This window comes from Clarias gariepinus, chromosome 12 (genome assembly GCF_024256425.1).
Source record: "Clarias gariepinus isolate MV-2021 ecotype Netherlands chromosome 12, CGAR_prim_01v2, whole genome shotgun sequence".
NCBI classification, from domain to species: Eukaryota; Metazoa; Chordata; class Actinopteri; order Siluriformes; family Clariidae; genus Clarias; species Clarias gariepinus.
In genome coordinates this window covers 25,718,943-25,739,586 of record NC_071111.1, presented here as the reverse complement: position 1 = coordinate 25,739,586, position 20,644 = coordinate 25,718,943, and the positions used below count along the sequence as shown (strand labels likewise).

Here is a 20,644-nt window from a genome sequence, read left to right as displayed (position 1 = left end):
CTGGACAGCTGACAGGGGTCGAGGTCAGGTTTCTTAATTATTGGTTTGATAACTGCTAATTTAAAAGATTTTGGAACATAACCAATGAGTGAACATTCACCGATGAGTGAAATTATTTCATTCTCTTCAAGGGGAGTAAAGTATTCTAGGTTCTAATCTGACATGGCTAGATTAACATCTGCATCAATTACATTGTTCGGTTTCAAAACCTCAATTTTATGCCTAATATTTACAATTTTATTATTAAAAACGTTCATGAAGTCCTCACTATTGCATGATGTTGTTGTGGAGATTTCTGCAGTGGTCTTATTTCTGGTTAATTTTGCTACAGCATTAGAGAGATATGCGGTATTGGAGAGATATGTTCTTCTAGCTACACTAAGAGCTTTTCTATAGTTCAGGATGCTCTCCTTCCATGCTATTTGAAATACTAGCAATTTAGTTTGACGCCATTTACGTTCTAATTTCCGAGCGGTCTGTTTTAAAGTGCGCGTGTGATCGTTATACCAGGGAGCAAGTTTCTTATCTCTAATAATTTTTCTTTAAACTGGACCTACATTATCTAAGGTATAGCGAAATGTCGACTCTAAATATTCAGTCGCCTGATCGAATTCTGTGGGGTCAGACGGTGATCTAATCGAAGTTGGGAACTCTGGGAGATTACTGATAAAACTCTGTTTGGTAGTTGATGTGAATGTACGTTTCATACGGTATGAACGTTTCGTACGGTATCACACTTGAATTGAGACAAGATAGTGATCTGTGATGACTTCAGATAGTGGAATTGTGAATAAATTTCTTATACTTAATCCGAATAATATTATTAAATCTAAAGTGTGACCTGCTTTATGAGTGGGTCCTACTACACACTGATTTACTCCTACTGAGTCCAGTATGGACATAAATGCTCTTACTCTGCTACATTCGGCTCCATTCGACTCGTTACTTTTCTAACCATTAATTCTACACATGCGGCCGGTGGATCTACCGCATAACTGTTTAACCAATCAGACACAGCAACGATAATCACATGACTCTGTTGGACCAATCAGTCACAGTAACAATAATCACATCTAGTCACATGACCACACCGGCGGCGTATTTATAAAGGACATTTTTTTATTTGCTTTTTTTGTGTAAACATTTACAGTAATTATATGCTTTTCATGATTCTATGATCATTTGCTAAAATTCATAATCATTCATGAATTGTATTGCTTCATATTTATAAATGACATGTTATTTTTGGGTCGGCATGGTGGCTTAGTGGTTGGTCGCCTTACAGCTTCAGGTTCCAGGTTCGATTCCCGACCAGGCTTGATTCCCCTAGAGTTTGCATGTTCTCCCTGTGCTTGGTGAGTTTCCTCCCACAATCTAAAAACCTGCAGATTACTCTAATTGGCATTCGCAAAATTGCCTGTATTGTGTGTATGTGTGCCCTGCGATGGATTGGCACCCTGTTCAGGTCCCCTGCGACATTGTATACAGGATAAAGAGGTATAGACGATGAGTGAGTGAGTGAGAGAGGCCATTAAGAGTCGTCTCTTAACTGATATTCTAAATTTAAAAAGCTTATGTGACACACAGGCCAGTAAACACATTAATTACTTTGTTTATGCCCACCAGACAGACAGTCAGACATACACACACACACAATACTTTTTTTTCTTTTAACATATTACAATATTAAAATAAACCATCTGTTAGAAGTTAATTAAAAACAAATAAAACATTTTACCCTGTTCATTTGTCCCTTTCCCTTTCTTTCATAATTCACCTTAAAGATAACGATTTCACAAAATCCACTTTTTAGAAAAAGTAAAAAGACCAAGCACAAGAACCCCTCAAAACACGTCAGATCGCACACACAGGTTTTATCTCGAGTACAGGCCCAAGTGAAGGAGGTCTTGCTACAACCGGCAGAGGGAAAGTTGCATGACCTGAAACCAGGAGACTGGGTGGTGGTGAAGGACCTCAGGGGAAAGAACCGGAAGGCCAGAAGGTGATCAGGACCGTTCCAGGTGCTCCAAGTGACACGGACAGCAGTGAAGGTAGCAGAAAGTGTGAAGTGGATCCACTCCAGCCACTGCAAACATGTTCCAGAACCTGTGAACCTGGGAGAAGAGAACACAGAGGTGCTAACCCCTCCTGCTAGCCCGAACAGAGCCACGTCCACACGCAAAGTGGATAAAAAAGCTGTAGTGATATGAACCACACAGAACCAGATTCACAGATTAGAAATGTAGTAGGAATTAAGGGTACAGCCCTCTCCTGGCTCAGATCCTATCCGACCCATCGTTATTTACATTTACATTTAGGCATTTGGCAGACGCTCTTATCCAGAGTGACTTACATTTTTATCTCATTATACATCTGAGCAGTTGAGGGTTAAGGGCCTTGCTCAAGGGCCCAACAGTGCAACTTGGTGGTTGTGGGGTTTGAATCTGGGATCTTCGAACCGTAGTCCAATGCCTTAACCACTGAGCTACCCCTTATCAGTATGTAGACTTAAATGGTGATTATTCTGCATGTTCTCTAGTGGAGTTTGGCGTTCCGCAGGGTTTAGTTTTAGGTCCACTGCTTTTTTCCCTTTATACGCTTTCTCTGGGCAACATAATCCGTAAGCATGGTATTAGTTTTCATTGTTATGCTGATGACACACAGTTATATGTCTCAGGAAAACCTGATGAGAAAAAACAGCTTACTAAAGTTGAGCAATGTGTGCAGGACATAAGAAATTGGATGCTAATTAACTTCCTTCTGCTTAATCCGGATAAGACAGAAGTTCTAGTCATAGGACCGCATACAGCTAGAAGTAAAATTTTTGATCACACCGTAACTTTAGATGGCCTTTCTGTTCCATCAAATGCAACAGTGAAAGACCTTGGTGTGATTATTGATTCCAGCCTTTATTTGAAGCTCATGTAGATAATATTACCAGGATAGCATTCTTTCACCTCAGAAATATTGCCAGGATAAGAAATTTATTGTCGCTAAACGATGCAGAAAAACTAGTTCATGCTTTTATCACCTCTAGGTTGGACTATTGTAATGCCTTACTGTCTGGTTGTTCAGCTAGATGCATAAATAAGCTTCAGCTAGTCCAGAATGCCGCAGAGTCCTCACTAGAACCAGAAGATATGAGCACATCACCCCTATCTTATCATCACTGCATTGGCTCCCTGTGAAATTTCGCATTGATTTTAAAATACTACTCTTGACATATAAAGCATTACATGGTCTCGCGCCACAGTACCTGAGCGAACTGCTAGTGTCTTACGAACCGCCGCGCCTACTTCGATCAAAGGATGCAGGCTGCTTGTCAGTACCGCGTATTATGAAAAATACAGCTGGGGGCAGAGCTTTCTCTTACAAAGCCCCAAAATTATGGAATAGTCTTCCAAATAGTGTCCGGGACCCAGACACAGTCTCAGTGTTTAAGTCCAGACTAAAAACCTATTTATTTAGCCAAGCATTTTTATAAATAGATTTGCCTTAGGTAAAGGAGCAGATCTGGGGGACTCATGGACGTAGAGTATTATGGTGAACTGGTATGTTTGGATGCTGTCTTCCTCACTCTCATTGATCACTCAGGTTTGCTGACGGTGAGGTGATTGTTTGCTTTCATCTCAGGAAGCCCTCATGTTTGTGTTTCCTTCTGGCTCTCCCTTTTAGTTATGCTGTTATAGTTAGTCCTGCCGGAGTCTCTGCTTGCACTCTACAATTAATATACATTCACATTATTTTGAATTATTACTCCCCCTTTCACTCTTTCTCTCTCTCTGTCGAGCTACACATGTTATAGCTGAACTGCCTGCCACCTAACACACTGTATAAATGCAGATCATTTACTGCTTTCTGTTTCACCCTGTTGAGTCTGGTTCCTCTCAAGGTTTCTTCCTATTACCATCTCAGGGAGTTTTTCCTTGCCACTGTCGCCCTCGGCTTGCTCACCAGGGACAAACTGACCATTTTGATTCATACAAATACACATTTCATACAAACTTAAATAATTCTTTTGATTGTGTAAAGCTGCTTTGCGGCAATGAAAATTGCTAAAAGCGCTATACAAATAAAATTGAATTGAATTGAATTGAACCACAACTCTCCTGTCAACTTTATTGTCAGTTAAAAGAAGAAGTGGCGTTACATCTAATGTGATATTTTTACATAGAAAATATTGGCAAAGTAAATTACATTTAACTAATGAATCATTTTGTAAGTGTATTGTAACAATATTTTGTTTTTAAACATAAAACATCTTAAAGAACTGTTACAAACACTGTATTGCTACAAAGTTTGTTACATTTTTACGTAATTTTAAACAGAAATAATGACATGTAAACATTATTTGTTTATGTATTTGATTAAATTATGGACTCTGTAAGCACTTAAATACAATGTCATTTTAATTGTGTAGTCAAGAATACAGCAATAAAAAAGCATGCATAAAAAAATATTATAAAAAAAATACTAATCATAAACACAAAATAATCACATGACCCATCAAACCTGCGTCATACAACAGTCAATTTTTTGTCCATGAATGTGTTTGGACAAGCAACGACCACAACAAGGCTGATGTATAGCTGATGTTATTCTGTGTATAACAGAACTGGCAGATTTGATGACTTGTGTCACTCCACTTGTCTGTGTTCACTCAGTCTGTGATTCACTGTGCACGATGAACACACACTTCTCACGTCTCTGAGTCTGTTTAATGTGTTATAACTAAATGAATGATGTGTTTATGAGCATGTTCTCTATCACCAACATGGAGACGCAGGATCACCGGAGTCTTCATCACACAAAGATGTTCATCAAAACCTGAATCTAAAAGAAAAATGTGTATTAATAACCATAAACTGGACTGTGGTACTTCATGATCAACAGCATGTAATCATCTCTCCTTCAAGGGAAACATCATCATCTCCTGTTTATAAATAATCATTCAACATTTCTTCATTCTTAGTAACATCTGTGTTATAACAGGAACATGAGCAGATATTTACTCATCACATCACTGCTCTTATCCAATCACAGGCTTTGGAGCTTTTTAAATAATCAACACTACTGAGTCATTTAGCTCTTGTTCTACATTTATATTTAAGTGCAGACTTTAAGAACAAGCTGAGGTGAATTTTACAGGAATGACAGAAGACACGGTGTGGAGGTCGGGTGCTGGAAGAAGTGTCAGAGTGAGGAAAGTGGCGGCTTAAATACAATATTTGTAGCAGAAAAGTTTTAAGAGAATTAAGTTTGCTTCCAGAAACAGGGAAAAGCAAAGATCATCTTGTTCAGACAAAAGCAGCAGTATGAAGTCAGAGATAGCAGGGTGTCACAAGGAGATGAGCTGTTCATTTACAATCACTCTCATGCACTCATTTGTGACATTTTGTAGACTCTGACTGACTCCCTGTCTTCTGACTTCACATGGATTTAAAATCAACTTTACTGAACACAAAACATTAAAGCATTAAAGCATATTGTTAGAAAAAATTTTTTAAATAAAACAGTGATAACACTTCTAACCTGCTAATCGTATATTTATTGGGACTAAATAAATATGTACAAACTAATGATTAATTACTTATATAATTAGTCTTTTATTATTTCAACAATAATATAAAAAGGTCATTACTCACTTCAGTGTCTGTAGTTTGTAATGTTCATCATCCTTAAGAGCAGAAAGCAGCTTCTTTCCTGAGTCTCCTATTTTATTATAGGACAGATCCAGCTCTCTCAGGTGTGAGGGGTTTGATCTCAGAGCTGAAGTCAGAGCAGCACAGCCTTCATCTGAGACACCACAATCCCACAACCTGTAAAGAGACACAATGACACACTCTATATCACAGATCATGCACAGGATAGGGAGTATAGAAGATGAAGGAATAAATAATATTCAAGTCTTGTGTGAACCATATTACTTGCTGATCATTTATTGTTAAATAGATATTCCTAAATTATAAATCTAATGGACAGTAAAAAAAATTCTACAAATTAGATTCATCAGGTTCTACAGGTTTAAAAGTGAAATTTACAGTAAATTCAAATTCTACAGAAATACTGACATAAAGACAAAGAGATTCCAGAAAGAAACATCCAAAAAAGTGTGAAAGTGAATCTGATTACATATTCTGCTTAATTTAATAAAATCTGAGAGATTAACAGTCGTCAGTTTTACACATTATTTTGTCCTCGTCTCAGAAGCAGATGTAAATTAGCACAGTGTTGTTGGAGCGGTTGCCAAATCCTCGGTTTTCTGATATGTCTCTCTCTATGACTTTTATGTTAATCACTTTTGTTTTTTTAATGTAACATAATGAACACTGTATTATAAAAAACACATTTAATTAAGCTAAAATTGACTAGCTATATCTGAAGCACAGGTAGATTAGTCAGACTTTAAGTCTTTTACTCTTTCCTAGTCAAGTGTGGAGAGAGTTGTATGGCTTCGAGGTCTGGGAGACTGGTTTTGAATTGACTCTATTGATAAGAGACCATAAAGTGGTTTGGAGTTTAGGCTTTCTAATGAAGGTTCTGTAAAGATTTGGTTAAATACACATGCACGGTTTAGGATTAAAGCAGTTGCAGATAGAAGAAAAGTTTGAGGCTGGTGCTGATGAGAGACGATGGACAGTGAACCCTATGTGTCTCCTATGCTTCTCAGACAGGTCACACAACCAGGTAATTAAAATGTCAGGGTGTGTGAGAAGGGGTTGTGTGTCTGGGTCTTTCATCCACTCTTCAGCTACCAGGTCATACGGATCGATGTTTTTGATCTCTACAAGTTCCTCAAAATATCTCTGCTTGGCACCGGCATTTAACTTCTCCCAGTAAGGTCCATTTTCTTTAGGTTTACTCTTCTTCATCTCGAAAGAAAACACCATGTCACAAATTTAAGAACAATAACAATCTACTCTCAACTCTGTGTCACTCTCAACACATGTGTGTCAGGAATCACCATGGCAACCGATCAGCATTAAAACCAAAGATGGTGGCTCCTTCCAAAAACAGTGTGACGTAACTCCACATTCTCTCTGATCTCCTCTCATACACACACCTATTGATCCTGTTTTCAACTGTTTACTCAACTGTGATACTGTTTAAGTGTATTTGAGTCAGTAAGTTTATTTATAGATATTCTTTATTCATGACAAAATGTAAAATAATACAAAACTATTTAAGAGCTCTATGAAAGAACTATTAAGAAAAACTGCATGGTTTTAATAATGCTTGTATGCTACATATCTGGCAACCCTGTTTACAGCAGCTACAGTAGATGAAGACGAATGTAATTTCAGACACACTGCAGTCACATCAAGTCATGTTTTGCTCTGCAGCTTCTCACATACGTACATCTGACCCAAAGACTCTGTGACAAATCATCAGTGTGCAGTGAAAAGAAACAATCTTCCTCCTCAGGACATTGATGATCAACCTAAAACTTCTGCTTCAGTCTCACTATTAGAGAATGTGTCTTACTGAGGAGCAGGTCATGTGACTCTCAGAGAGATGATCTTACCTCAGTGTCTCCAGTTTACAGTCAGGATTCTCCAGTACAGCACACAGACACTTCACTCCTGAGTCTCCTACTTTATAATTCTGAGACAGATTCAGTTCTCTCAGGTGTGAGGGGTTTGATCTCAGAGCTGAAGTCAGAGCAGCACAGCCTTCATCTGAGACACCACAACCACACAACCTGTAGAGAGACACAATGACACACTCCTCATCACCAGGTTTTTATCTTCATTTAAGACTTACTTTAAAGCTGATGTGTTTGTAAAATGTCATGATTTTTGTTAGGTAGTTTGAAATTAAGTTCATAGTTTAAACTATAGAATGTATTGTCTAATGTGTTAGTGCTAAATCTTATGTACTTCACTTCTAGTATAATGCTCTTTAGCTCTCGGCCTGTTTTCAGAGTCTCTGTTTAACGTTGCTTCAGTCTCACAAACTGCTTTGTTCAGACAAGTTTATCATAAAAGAATATATATATAAAAATATAAAATATATTAAATATAATACATTACAGATATACATTAATTTCCTTAATTACTGTGTCAGGTATGTCTGTTACACAGCCACATGCTTTAAAGATTGATTCTGACTATATACGTAAGCACACAATAAATGAGAAAAATATCCATAAAAATAACCAATGGTCTTGTTATTGTATTGGCCTTGCGCATCTTTCTATAAAAAAATTTGTTTTGTGCAGCCTGTACTTTTAGTATGCTAATTAGGCCCAACGTCCCTTTAATGGCACCAAGATTGTTTTCTTCAGAACAACCATCATGGTGGACACAGACACAGCTCGCAACAAAAACGTAAGCATTTTACAGAATCTGCCAAGAAAAATCTTCACTCATTTGGGTTTCCAACATCTCGTTTGTTGACACCTTGTCACATTTGCATATTTACTAATATTCATAAGCACCTGCCAAAGATGGGCGTATACACCAGACCAGCCTTGTCTGTGTTCAATTATTTCAATGTTTATACAACATTGTATTTGCTATAGTGACTATTTACTTCTTTTCATTGTAACATACAATCCAACATTATTTTGAAAACTATGTACTGTATGGTCTGGGTCTTTAGCATGTAAAAGTACATGTGAATAGGGTTTTTGTATAATTTAATTACATCATACTGTAAATACACTCAGTACAAAATTAGCCTCCCAAATCAGCTTTAAGTATAAACATATACAGTATATTATAGCAATATAACTTCAAGTATACTAGTCATTAGTCCATCCTATAGTCTTTTGCATGCTAGGATTTAATATACGTACATTGTTTTGTTTTTTTTAACTTGCACAACCAAACAAGATTTGTTCATGTCTTAGAATTAATTAATTCTGTAAATAAAAAAAAATTTTAAACTCCATCGTGGTTTAAATTTGTTCCCGTCGCATTTTACATTTTAATTTTAATTTGACTTCTGAAAATAACTTTGGTGAGTGTGAGTGTGAAAAATTAGGTTAAATTTTTTTAACTGTAACCAAATGGTAGTTTTTTTTTCAACATAAAAAGAAAACATAGAACGTTGAAGAGAGCTCCACCTCAACCTTCAGGGGTAGTGCTAAGGGAATTTGAAAAGGTTAAGTACACTGTGAAAATGATTTTAGAAAATGGAGAAAGAGAACAGGGAAGAAAGTATTTGCTGTGTTTATTAAGGGGGATGGGACTAGAAAAGAGTATTTAAAATGAAAGGAAGTGGAGGAAGATCAAAACCAGAAGGTGTTGGTAATGCAACATAGTGAATGCCAACCGCCAGTAAACACCAAGAAGAAGAAGAACTAACTACGTCATCAACTCTGTCGGCATGTTAAGTACTTTGCAATGTTTATTTTGAACTCATAAGAGAAAATCTCAAACCCTGAGAGTCTGTTGTGGGGCCTTCAAAGTATCTACGCCAGTAGCAGCCATACAGGTAGAAGTTGGGGAAATGCCGTTAGGAATCAGAAGAATAAAGCTAATGTTGGCATACTGGGTAAATCTGCAAGAGCATAACAAAGAGTACCCAATGAAGGCCATCCTCAAAGAGTGCTGGAACACAACAAATCCAATCTGCACAGCTTTGAATGGACAGGGGACACACCTAAGCAAAATGCCTAGGACTACAGAAGCTTGATACTGTATCAGTCCCACTGCGCCACTATACAGCACCCACCATGGAAACTATTAACTCCACCAATAGATGTAAGTCTAAAACTAAGAATAAAGGAGAACTCATCACACATTACAAGAATAATATTCCCAAACCACGCAAACACTTCAGTGGTTTGTGGATCAGTAGATCTTACACCCAGACACTGCAGAATTGTTCATGAACTTCCAGTGACTTGTAGTTTTAACACTTGTTAGTTTTTCTTGTAAAGTGTGAGCACTTTTTCTAAAAAAAAATTATTACAAGGAAGATGTGTCACCTGCCCACTGAATGTGCTACGTCTTAAATGAATTAGCTAGAGCACATCTATGCTTCCTAATGACGGTTCTGTGAAGGTTTAGTCAAATACACATGAATGGTTTAGGAGGAGTTGCAGATAGAAGAAAAGCGTGATGATGCTGATGAGAGATGATGGATAGTGGATGGATATGTGTCTATTATGCTTCTCAGGCAGGACACACAACCAAGTAATTAAAATGTCAGTGTGTGTGAGAAGGGGTTGTGTGCCTGGGTGCGAAGATTTCGATTTCTACAAGTTCCTCAAAATATCTCTGCTTGGCACCGGCATTTAACTTCTCCCAGTAAGGTCCCTTTTCTTTAGGTTTACTCTTCATCTCGAAAGTAAACACCCTGTCACATATCTAAGAACAATAACAAGCCGCTCTGAACTCTGTGTCACTCTCAACACATCTGTGTCAGAAATCACCATGGCAACTGATCAGCATTGAAACCAAAGATGGCGGTGACTTTATAAAAGCAACGCCTTATAAAAACAGTGTGACGTAACTTTACATTCTCTATATTAAACATACAGTAGTGATCATGTACTGTGATCTCCTCTCATACACACACCTATTGATCCTGTTCTCAACTTCAGCTCTGTGTTACTGTATGAGTGCATTTGAGTCACTGAGTTTATTTATAGATATTCTTTATTTCTCACTAAATGTGAAATAATACAAAACTATTTAAGAGCTCAGTGAAAGAACTATTAATAAAGACTGTATGGTTTTAATACTGCTTCTATGACACAGATCTGGCAACCCTGTTTATAGCAGCTAGATGGAGACGAATGTTCACTGACAAAATAAACATTATTTCAGCTTTAAGACCAATAAAATGTTTCTCATTTGCATTTCCCTGCTGCTTTTAAACCCTACAGCTCACACACAGTGCATTTAGTTTGTGTCCCAGGTGCAGTTTGTGTGATTAGTTACAGTGTTTTAGTAAATTTCACAGTCATTTCAGACACACTGCAGTCACATCAAGTCATGTTTTGCTCTGCAGCTTCTCACATACGTACATCTGACCCAAAGACTCTGTGACAAATCATCAGTGTGCAGTGAAAAGAAACAATCTTCCTCCTCAGGACATTGATGATCAACCTAAAACTTCTGCTTCAGTCTCACTATTAGAGAATGTGTCTTACTGAGGAGCAGGTCATGTGACTTTCAGAGAGATGATCTTACCTCAGTGTCTCCAGTTTACAGTCAGGATTCTCCAGTACAGCACAGAGATACTTCACTCCTGAGTCTCCTACTTCATTATTATTAGTCAGATTCATTTCTCTCAGGTGTGAGGGGTTTGATCTCAGAGCTGAAGTCAGAGCAGCACAGCCGTCATCTGAGACACCACAAGACCACAACCTGTAGAGAGACACAATGACACACTTCATCACCAGATTTTCATTTTCATTTAAGACTCACTTTAAAGTTGATGTGTTTGTAAAATTATGGTATTATTCAGAATGACATCACCTGTTTATTATAATTAGCAATGTAATTAAACTGATCATATCTTATATTTTGAGTCTTATATTTTGTTTCTCTCAGCAGATGTGTGTATATTTACAGTATTTTACTGCATTATTAAATCAATAAAAGTCTGAAACATTCTGAAAAGCAAAACTCATCAGTTTTACACATAATTTTTTCTCCTCTCAGAAGCAGGTGTAAATTCGCAGTGTTGTTTTTTACCTACATTATTTTATTTATATTCGTCATGATTCACACCCTGTCTGCCTATTATTTTCCTCACGCTGTCACTTTTCCCCATGTGCTCATGTTTTCCTCAACCCGTCATGTGTCCTTTCCCACGCCCCTGTTTCTGCTCTGTGTGACACTAGTTTCTCATTTCCTACTGATTACTCCAGCATTTAAACACGTGCTGTGCATTGCTTAAACTGCTGGATTATTGTGTGTTTTCGCCTCGATTCTCTCGCGGTTTAATTATATGCTTCGGCTTTGCTGCTTACTGTAACTTCCCAGTTACCGATCTAACGCTTCCTCTCTTAACTGCGACTCGTTTTGTGATTTGGCTCGGATGATACAGTGTTTGATCCTCGCTTCCGCATTCCGGCCGTGCTCCCGTTTAACGCTGCGATCATTCATCTGCGTCTGGACTCACCTCCCAGATAGCACAGGTACGGGTATGTATGTGTTTGTGTCTGTCTTACACAGAAGCCCCCTCTTTCCTTTCTTGTCTTAGTTCAGCTTCAAACACACGCGCGCACACATACACACACACACACACACACACACACACTACTGCTTTGTCAAGTTTATTTTCAAAAGGTAAAGTGCAGGTTAATTTGTTTAATTTTTACTTCATATTTTGTATTAATTATTTTTTATATGAATATGTTTGGGTTGTGGAACAAATCATCAGATTTTCCATTATTTCTTATCGGGAAATTTAATATACAAGTGTTTTAATATACAAGCACACTTCTGGAATGCATTATGCTCGCAATCCAAGGTTTAACTGTACGGTGTATTATTACTGCAACAGATGTTCGTTATATGTTAATTTAACTAATACAGAAATAGTACTTTGATTTTAAATGCATCTGCAGAATCTACAAATGTTGTTCTTTCAGGTTTGTGATGTCATTTTGAAAAAATGTCAGCTTTTATATAAACATTTTTAAAAATGGGTATAAATTGTGGAAGGTGTTGCAGTAATTGAGAGAAATCCATAAAAAAAAACTTAACTTAAAAATAAATATTTCAGACCTTCAAATAACTGTACACAACTATTAATAATTATTTTTTTTAAATGTGAAAATGTATTTGCTTTTATAACACTGTTGATGTTTTCAGAGTGTTGCGTTAATGATCGTTTTTAGGACTTATTTTGGAAATTATGTTCAAAAAGGTGTTAAATGGTAAGTAAAAGTTTTAAAATATAACTTTATTTACTTTGTTTATAAATACTTCAGACTTTTCTGCTAATGTCTGAAAAAAAGGAAATTTAAGGATTTTATAAATTATCACGCTTGAAATTTTTAAAACAAGTCCCCTTTCCCGTGCTTCACGCTCCATTCACATGCCAGATTTATGTCAACGGTAAGTAAGTAAATGACGTACAGTGAGGTCAATAAGTATTTGATCACCCTGTGATTTTGCAAGTTCTCTTACTTAGAAATCATGGAGGGTCTACAATTTTCAGCATAGGTGCATTTCCACTGTAAGAGACAGAATCTAAAAAGAAAAATCCGGAAATCACATTGTATGATTTTTTTAACAATCATTTGAATTACTGTGTCAAATAAGTATTTGATCACTTGCTTATCAGCCAGATTTCTGACCCTCAAAGACCTGTTATTTTGCTTTTAAATAGTCCAGCTACATTCTGCTCATGATTCTAAATTAGTAGCACCTGTTTGAGGTCGTTAGCCGTCATAAAGACACCTGTGCACCCCACAATTAGCCAAAGTCAAAGTAGCAACATGGCAAAAACCAAAGAGCTGCCAAAAGACACAAGAGACAAAATCGTAGACATTCACAAAGATGGAAAGGGATACAGGGCAATTGGCAAGCAGCTTGGTGAAAAAAGAACAACTGTTGGAGCAATTGTCAGAAAATAGAAGAGGCTAATGATGACTGTCAATGTCCCTCAGACTGGAGCCCCACGGAAGATCTCTCCTCGTGGGGTATCAATGATGCTAAGAATGGTAAAGAATCAGCCCAGAACTACACAGGAGGAGCTGGTCAATGCCGTGAAGAGAGCTGGGACCATCGTTTCCAAGCCTACTATCAGAAATACACTAAGACGTCATGTTTTAAAATCTTGCATCGCACGGAAGGTTCCCCTGCCTAAGTCAGCCCATGCCCAGGCCCATCTGAAGTTTGCCAGGGACAATCTGGATGATCCAGAGGAGTTATGGGAGAAAGTCCTGTGGTCAGATGAGACCAAAGTGGAACTTTTTGGTCTTAACTCCATTCGCCGTGTTTGTAGGAAGAAGAATGATGAGTATCATCCCAATAATACCATACCTACAGTGAAGCATGGGGCTGGAAGCATCATACTCTGGGGGTGTTTTGCTGCACAGGGGACAGGATGACTGCACTGTATTAAGGAGAGGATGAACAGGGCCATGTATTGTGACATATTAGGCAAAAACCTCCTTACCTCAGTCAGAGCATTAAAGATGGGTTGTGGCTGGGTCTTCCAACATGACAATGATCCAAAGCACACAGCCAGGAAAACCAAGGAGTGGCTCCGTAAGAAGCATATTAGGGTTCTGGAGTAGCCTAGCCAGTCTCCAGACCTAAATCCAATAGAAAATATTTGGGGGGAGCTGAAACTCCGTGTTGCTCAGCGACAGCCCCGAAACCTGACAGATCTAGAGAAGATCTGTATGAAGGAGTGGGCCAAAATCCATCCTGCAGTGTGTGCAAACCTGGTGAAGAACTACAGGAACCGTTTGACCTCTGTAATTGTTAACAAAGGCTTCTGTACCAAATATTCAATTTTTTTGACTCAAGTGATCAAATACTCATTTGACACAGAAATTCACAAATAAATTGTTAAAAAATCATACAATGTGATTTCCGGATTTTTCTTTTTAGATTCTGTCTCTTACAGTGGAAATGCACCTATGCTAAAAATAGTAGACCCCTCCATGATTCATAAGTAAGAGAACCTGCAAAATCACAGGGTGATCAAATACTAATTGTTCCAACTTCCCTCCCGATACTAACAACTAATTTGTTAATAATAATTATTATAATGAGCAAATTAGGCTCAGTGGAATGGGGGCCTAAAACTTAACTTGGACACTCTTCTCTTAAACCTAACAACGTGTAACGCAAAAGCAATACAGTGAAACCTCGGATTGCGAGTAACGCGGTTTGCGAGTGTTCCGCAAGACGAGCAAAGATTTTTAATAAATTTTGACTTAAAAAACGATGAGTACCGACTATCATGTATCACGCATGCGCTTTTTGTTTTGACACCGAGCATCACATGATCACAACTGAGCCAGCGGTTTTTCCTCTCTCTTGCACTGCGGAATTGTGGGTAATCGTCTCCCTCTTACTCGTATAATCAACATCCGTGCACATGTGTACTGTTTACTATAACACTGTGAGCACGTATGTGCGCGTAAAACATATTTTAATTTTGTGTTTGTTAGCGTGTGTGTACAGTGCGCGTTTACTGTTTCTTCACGTGTGTCTGCGCATATAAAGCAATAGCAAGTCTCATTAGAGGGTAAAGATCCATTTTTTTCTCTCCCTCTCTGTAGTTATTTATGTGTGCGCGCGCTTAATTTGACACACACACACACATACACACACACACACACATACACATGCATACACTCTCTTTCTCTCTCGCCTTTACAGCACCCCTCCCACCCTCCCTCCTTTTGGCTTCCCACACACATACAGACGCCCACTCTCTGCCCTACGCAGAAACTCTTTCTTTTTTTATTCTTTTCAAAGGGTAAAGTGTGCAGGTTCATTTGTTTTTGTTTTACTTTACAGCAGTGATTCCGTTATTATCCGTTAGAATTGTTCTGTAGTTTGATTTTGGTAAACAACGTCACTATGACAGGACAAAACTGCTGTCTCAGATGCAAACAACATGTCTTGTAAAATTAAAAAAACATAGGAGTCTTTCAAGCACTGAACGTGCTAAATTTAAAAATGAATTAGCTATGGCACATTGATGCTTCCTGATAAAGATTCTGTGAAGGTTTCGTCAAATACAGATGAATGTTAAGGTCCCTTTTTTTTAGGTTTACTCTTCATCTCGAAAGACACTATGTCACAAACATATGAACAATAACAAGCTGCTCTTAACTCTGTGTCACTTTCAAGACATCTGTGTCATAAATCATCATGGCAACCGATCAGCATTAAAAGCAAAGGTGTTTTTTTACAGTGTTTTAGTATTTTCAGACACACTGCAGTCACATCAAGTCATGTTTTGCTCTGCAGCTTCTCACATACGTACATCTGACCCAAAGACTCTGTGACAAATCATCAGTGTGCAGTGAAAAGAAACAATCTTCCTCCTCAGGACATTGATGATCAACCTAAAACTTCTGCTTCAGTCTCACTATTAGAGAATGTGTCTTACTGAGGAGCAGGTCATGTGACTCTCAGAGAGATGATCTTACCTCAGTGTCTCCAGTTTACAGTCAGGATTCTCCAGTACAGCACAGAGACACTTCACTGCTGAGTCTCCTACATTATTATTCCTAGACAGATCCAGTTCTCTCAGGTGTGAGGGGTTTGATCTCAGAGCTGAAGTCAGAGCAGCACAGCCTTCATCTGAGACACCACAAGACCACAACCTGTAGAGAGACACAATGACACACCCTTCATCACCAGATTTTCATCTTCATTTAAGAGTCTCACTTTAAAGCTGATGTGTTTGTAAAATGTCATGATTTTTTTAGGTAGCTTGAAATTAAGTATAGTTTAAACCAGAGGCTCTCAACCTTTTGGAACTAAAGCCAGCGCAAGCCTCAGGTCATCTTCCACCTGGAGCCGATTTCGGTGCTTTGTTTTTAAAGCCGTCAATTTTGAAAACTCCGGCCTCGCACAAATAAGTTGAGGCGAATGGAAGAAGTAATTTTACGGCGGCATCAGATAACTGATGATATTCAGGCATCACGCTCAACCAAACGCTTGTTTGCTGAGGTTGCGTTTTTGCTGTTCAAGGCCAGATAACTTTAATTCGAAAAAATCTAAGGGTTTGTCTTTAAATGTTGGATGTTAGTTTCTAAATGGCGCTTCAGCTTGCATGGCTTCATGCTATCATTTGTCAGCAGATCTGCGCAAATGACACACTGGGGCAGCGGTTCAGCATCTGTCCCAGCCACCGTTAAGCCAAGCTGAAGATAGCTAATGTCATACTTTCCTATTTTACACTTCTTAGCAGTTGGAGCTGATGAAGCATCGTCACAACTCCCTTTCGTACGTGTAATGAGTTAATCCATTATCTTCCCAAAATTCGTTCCACTTCTACTGACAATCTGAACGTGTCTGCACTGACAGCTGAATAAAGGGCGGGCTAATAAGCTCCGCCTCTCCAGAACGACAGAAAAATGCAGAGAGAGAGGAGCGCATTTTTCACCCCAAGCTGAGCACGTTTTCTTCCAAATCAAGCATGGTTTTTCCATTTTTCCATGTGTATTCTACCTGAAAGGTGAAATGCAATAAAATACACCCAGTGCCCAAATAATGCATTGTCTCTGTTTTTTCTTAAAAACAAATGCGGTAATGCAACATAGTGAATGCCAACCATTCACTAGAAGAAGAAGCCAAGAAGAAGAAGAACTAACTATGTCATCAACCTGAGTCCACTGTTGCCATGGGTTACTAGACGCAGGCGCTGACCCTCTGTCAGCATGTTAAATACTTTGGAATGTTTATTTTGAACTCATAAGAGCATCATTAGATTATGGCTGCATATCATATATTCTATGTCTGCAGCAGAGGTTAACCTAAAGCAATTTGACATACTGTAATGCAATCTCAAACCCTGAGAGTCTGTTGTGGGGCCATAAAAGTAGCTACGCCAGTAGCAGCCATACAGATAGAAGTTGGGAAAATGGCATTAAAAATCAGAAGAATAAAGCTAATGTTGGCATACTGGGTAAATTTGCAAGAGCATAACAGAGTACCCAATGAAGGCCATCCTCAAAGAGTGCTGGGAGACAACAAATCCAATCTGCACAGCTTTGGATGAACAGGGGATGCCAAAGCAAAAAGTCTAGGACTACAGAAGCCCACTGTGCCACTATACAGCACCCACCATGGAAACTATTAACTCCACCAATGAATGTAAGTCTAAAACAAAGAATAAAGATCAACTCATTACACGTCACAAGAATAATAATTCAAAACCATGTAAACACAACAGGAAATAAGAAACTAATATTATATACAGAGGGCTCAAAAGATCCGGGTACAGCATGAACAGGGACAGTATTCTACTTTTCACAGTACAAGATAACAGCTAAGGAAAGAACAACTGACCAATTATCAGAATATATGGTTAAACTCACAGGTATACAAATATCACTTGAATGGGTGGAGAAGAATTATCAAGGAGAGGTGATAACTGTATCAGATAGCATGTCAGCCATCACTAGTCTGGAAACAGGAAATTCATGCAGACAAAACCATCTAGATAACATCTTACAAATAGTGTCAGAATTATACCAGAAGGGTGTAAGGAGCTCTTTCCTATGGGTACCAGCACATGTAGGAGTAAAAGGAAATAAAGAAGCAGATATAGTATATAGAATATACTAGGGAAAATTACCTGGAAAATATATAATAAACAAATGAAACTGGTTTAGCAGATGAGTAAAAGACAGTCTTCTTTCTTTTTTTGCTCGTGCATTTTTTTGCTTGTGCATTTGCTCTTTTTTTTTGCCGTTACATGTAATATCTTACGTTCCACAATCCAGTACAGCAGGAGGTAATGCACCAAAATCCACCAAAAAAACCTCAAAGAAGAAGAAGCTGTCTGCGTGCTGCTGTATAACAGATGGGTCAGAGAGCTGAAGCACTAACTGGTGGTCAAAATGCTGAAGCGGGCAAAGTTACACCAAGATGTCCAGCTGTGTTTTTCAATCAGATGTTCAATATGCATCCTACAGTTTTATCTGCATCTAAAGGTAAGATCCCACTATGTGTAAAGTGGGACAGGTTAATTATTACTGTATAATATCTTTGTGTGTGTGTTCTGATAATGCACTGTGATTGTGTTTGAGATTGTGTTTTTTAAGTGTACAGATGATAATATACATTATTAAGTTGCTCTTTCATGTCCAGTGGTTGGTTGTAATTGTTTTGTTTTGCTTTCTGTGAGAGACAAATTACTGCTTTCTGAAGAATACAGAAAAAAACACTCCATGTTGAAGTCCATGAAATAAATATATGATTTTTTATCTTTATTTACCTTTAGTCTCAGCTAAAAAATCTATTCACATGGGATTAGTATTACCTGGGGACCTCGTGTGATTTAGAAATTACCCCCCACATTTACTTACTTATCTCCCAGATATGATGTTTTTCATATCTGTAAAAATCTATATATTTATATCTAAAAATTATATACAAACCCAACAAATAGTTGTTTTGTAGTAGTTGATCAATTGGAATAGTTATTACCGTCGCACTCACCGCCGTGTAAAAACGTCAGCGGCCAAAATAAATCAGTTGCATTTTAAAGTCATTCGTAAAATGGCCGCCAGGTGGCGCAAAGTGACATTTTCGCTCGTTGCAGTAAATACAATAGTGACTGTTATACAGCGTATCTCTGTATCTGTTTATTGTTATTTAAGTTCTGGATTATTTTAGGTACTTTAAACACATTGTTGTGTCGCTCATGTTGGCTCATATGAGATGTAGTTTACAAATTAACACCTGGTTAGGTTATTTTGACCTATCAACTGGTTTATTCCCTATTCTTTCGTTTCTCCAAATATCAGCCTGCAGAATGTTCGAAATATTACTGTTATTGTGTCACAGGTGTAGTTTTAAGAGTTGTTTAAGCAGGAATGCGTGTGTATACAGCTCAAAACCTCCATCAGTTATTAAAGATAGCGTCTATTTATGAAAAAATGCCCCGCGGTTTCGAAACTATAGGAAATCTCCCAAGCAACTCATGTCGGAAAGAATTTATAAACGGTTTCTAAACGTGGACTATTGTTTTTTTACTTATAATATTTGTTAATTTAATTTAATTTAAATGAGGTTTGGGCTCAGGACTTCGATTCGGCATCGTGATTCTCCTCTTTAATTTACTCCATAGTCTAAATCAGCACTCATGAAGTTTTCCATGAAGTTTGATTATGAACGCGTCAGAAAAACAGCAAGCAGACTGACTCTGACCATTTAAAAAAACGTTTGCGTTTATTTTCTGAAGCGCTCAAGTTCACCAAAAACAATACAGAACAGCGCACCTTATTTGCTTTCAAACATTTACAAAATCCTTAAGTTTTTTTGTTATTGTGAGTGCGCTTAAATAAATGTTGAGTCTTATAAAGGCCATGTAGTCTTATATAGTTTTATTATATAGTTTTTGCACATTAATCTGACAACAGTTTATTCAGCCTGTCACGGCGTGCGCCCAAATCAATATCGCTCCTCACTCACTAGTTAGGCGTCCTCCCCTTCAGACATGCGAAGCAGCGGGACCGCAGAATTACACACGACTGGTGAGCTATCGTTGCCCGGGCTTGCACCCCGCGCTATAAAATACTCGGGGTTTGTTGGGTTAAAGTGGATTTTACTACGCTCTGTGTATGCAACGCGCGTGCAACAACGCGGAAGTGCGGCATGCAAGTGGGGCAAATGGAACGCGCCCCAGGGACTTCAAAGGAGCGAGAGGTGGGAGGGGCCGGTCCGGCCATCCGCGGAGAGCAGAGTCAGCGCGAGCGGACAAATGGCCATTGCACTTACACCGCGTAGTAAAATCCACTGTAACCCAACAAACCCTAAGTATTTTATAGCGCGGGGTGCAAGCCCGGGATCATAATAAGCCGTGCCTTTATTCCGTCATGTCATGTGGGCATTATAAGATTTGTATTGAAAACTTCTAACTAAAAAGTGGCAGCTGGCACGCCTAAAAATAGACGCAGGTTATTTTTTTTATAGTCTAAATAAAAACCCTCCGCTTTAATTCCCTAAAGTCTAATCGGCGCTCAACCGCACGC

The 20,644-nt window shown here is 38.3% G+C and overlaps 1 protein-coding gene across 1 annotated transcript in view; it reads right to left on the bottom strand.

The window, feature by feature from the left end:
* Positions 1 to 4,122: 4,122 nt before the first annotated feature.
* Positions 4,123 to 20,644, bottom strand: part of LOC128533838 (NACHT, LRR and PYD domains-containing protein 12-like) — a 53,184-nt gene continuing 36,662 nt past the window's right edge. Inside the window, exons 5-8 of the mRNA XM_053508094.1 lie at positions 16,088 to 16,264; positions 11,148 to 11,324; positions 5,646 to 5,819; positions 4,123 to 4,833 (exon numbers count right to left, since the gene is read on the bottom strand). Of these exons, the coding sequence (XP_053364069.1) occupies positions 4,821 to 4,833; positions 5,646 to 5,819; positions 11,148 to 11,324; positions 16,088 to 16,264 (541 nt within the window). The 3' untranslated portion in view covers positions 4,123 to 4,820. The remainder of the gene's footprint in view (positions 4,834 to 5,645; positions 5,820 to 11,147; positions 11,325 to 16,087; positions 16,265 to 20,644) is intronic.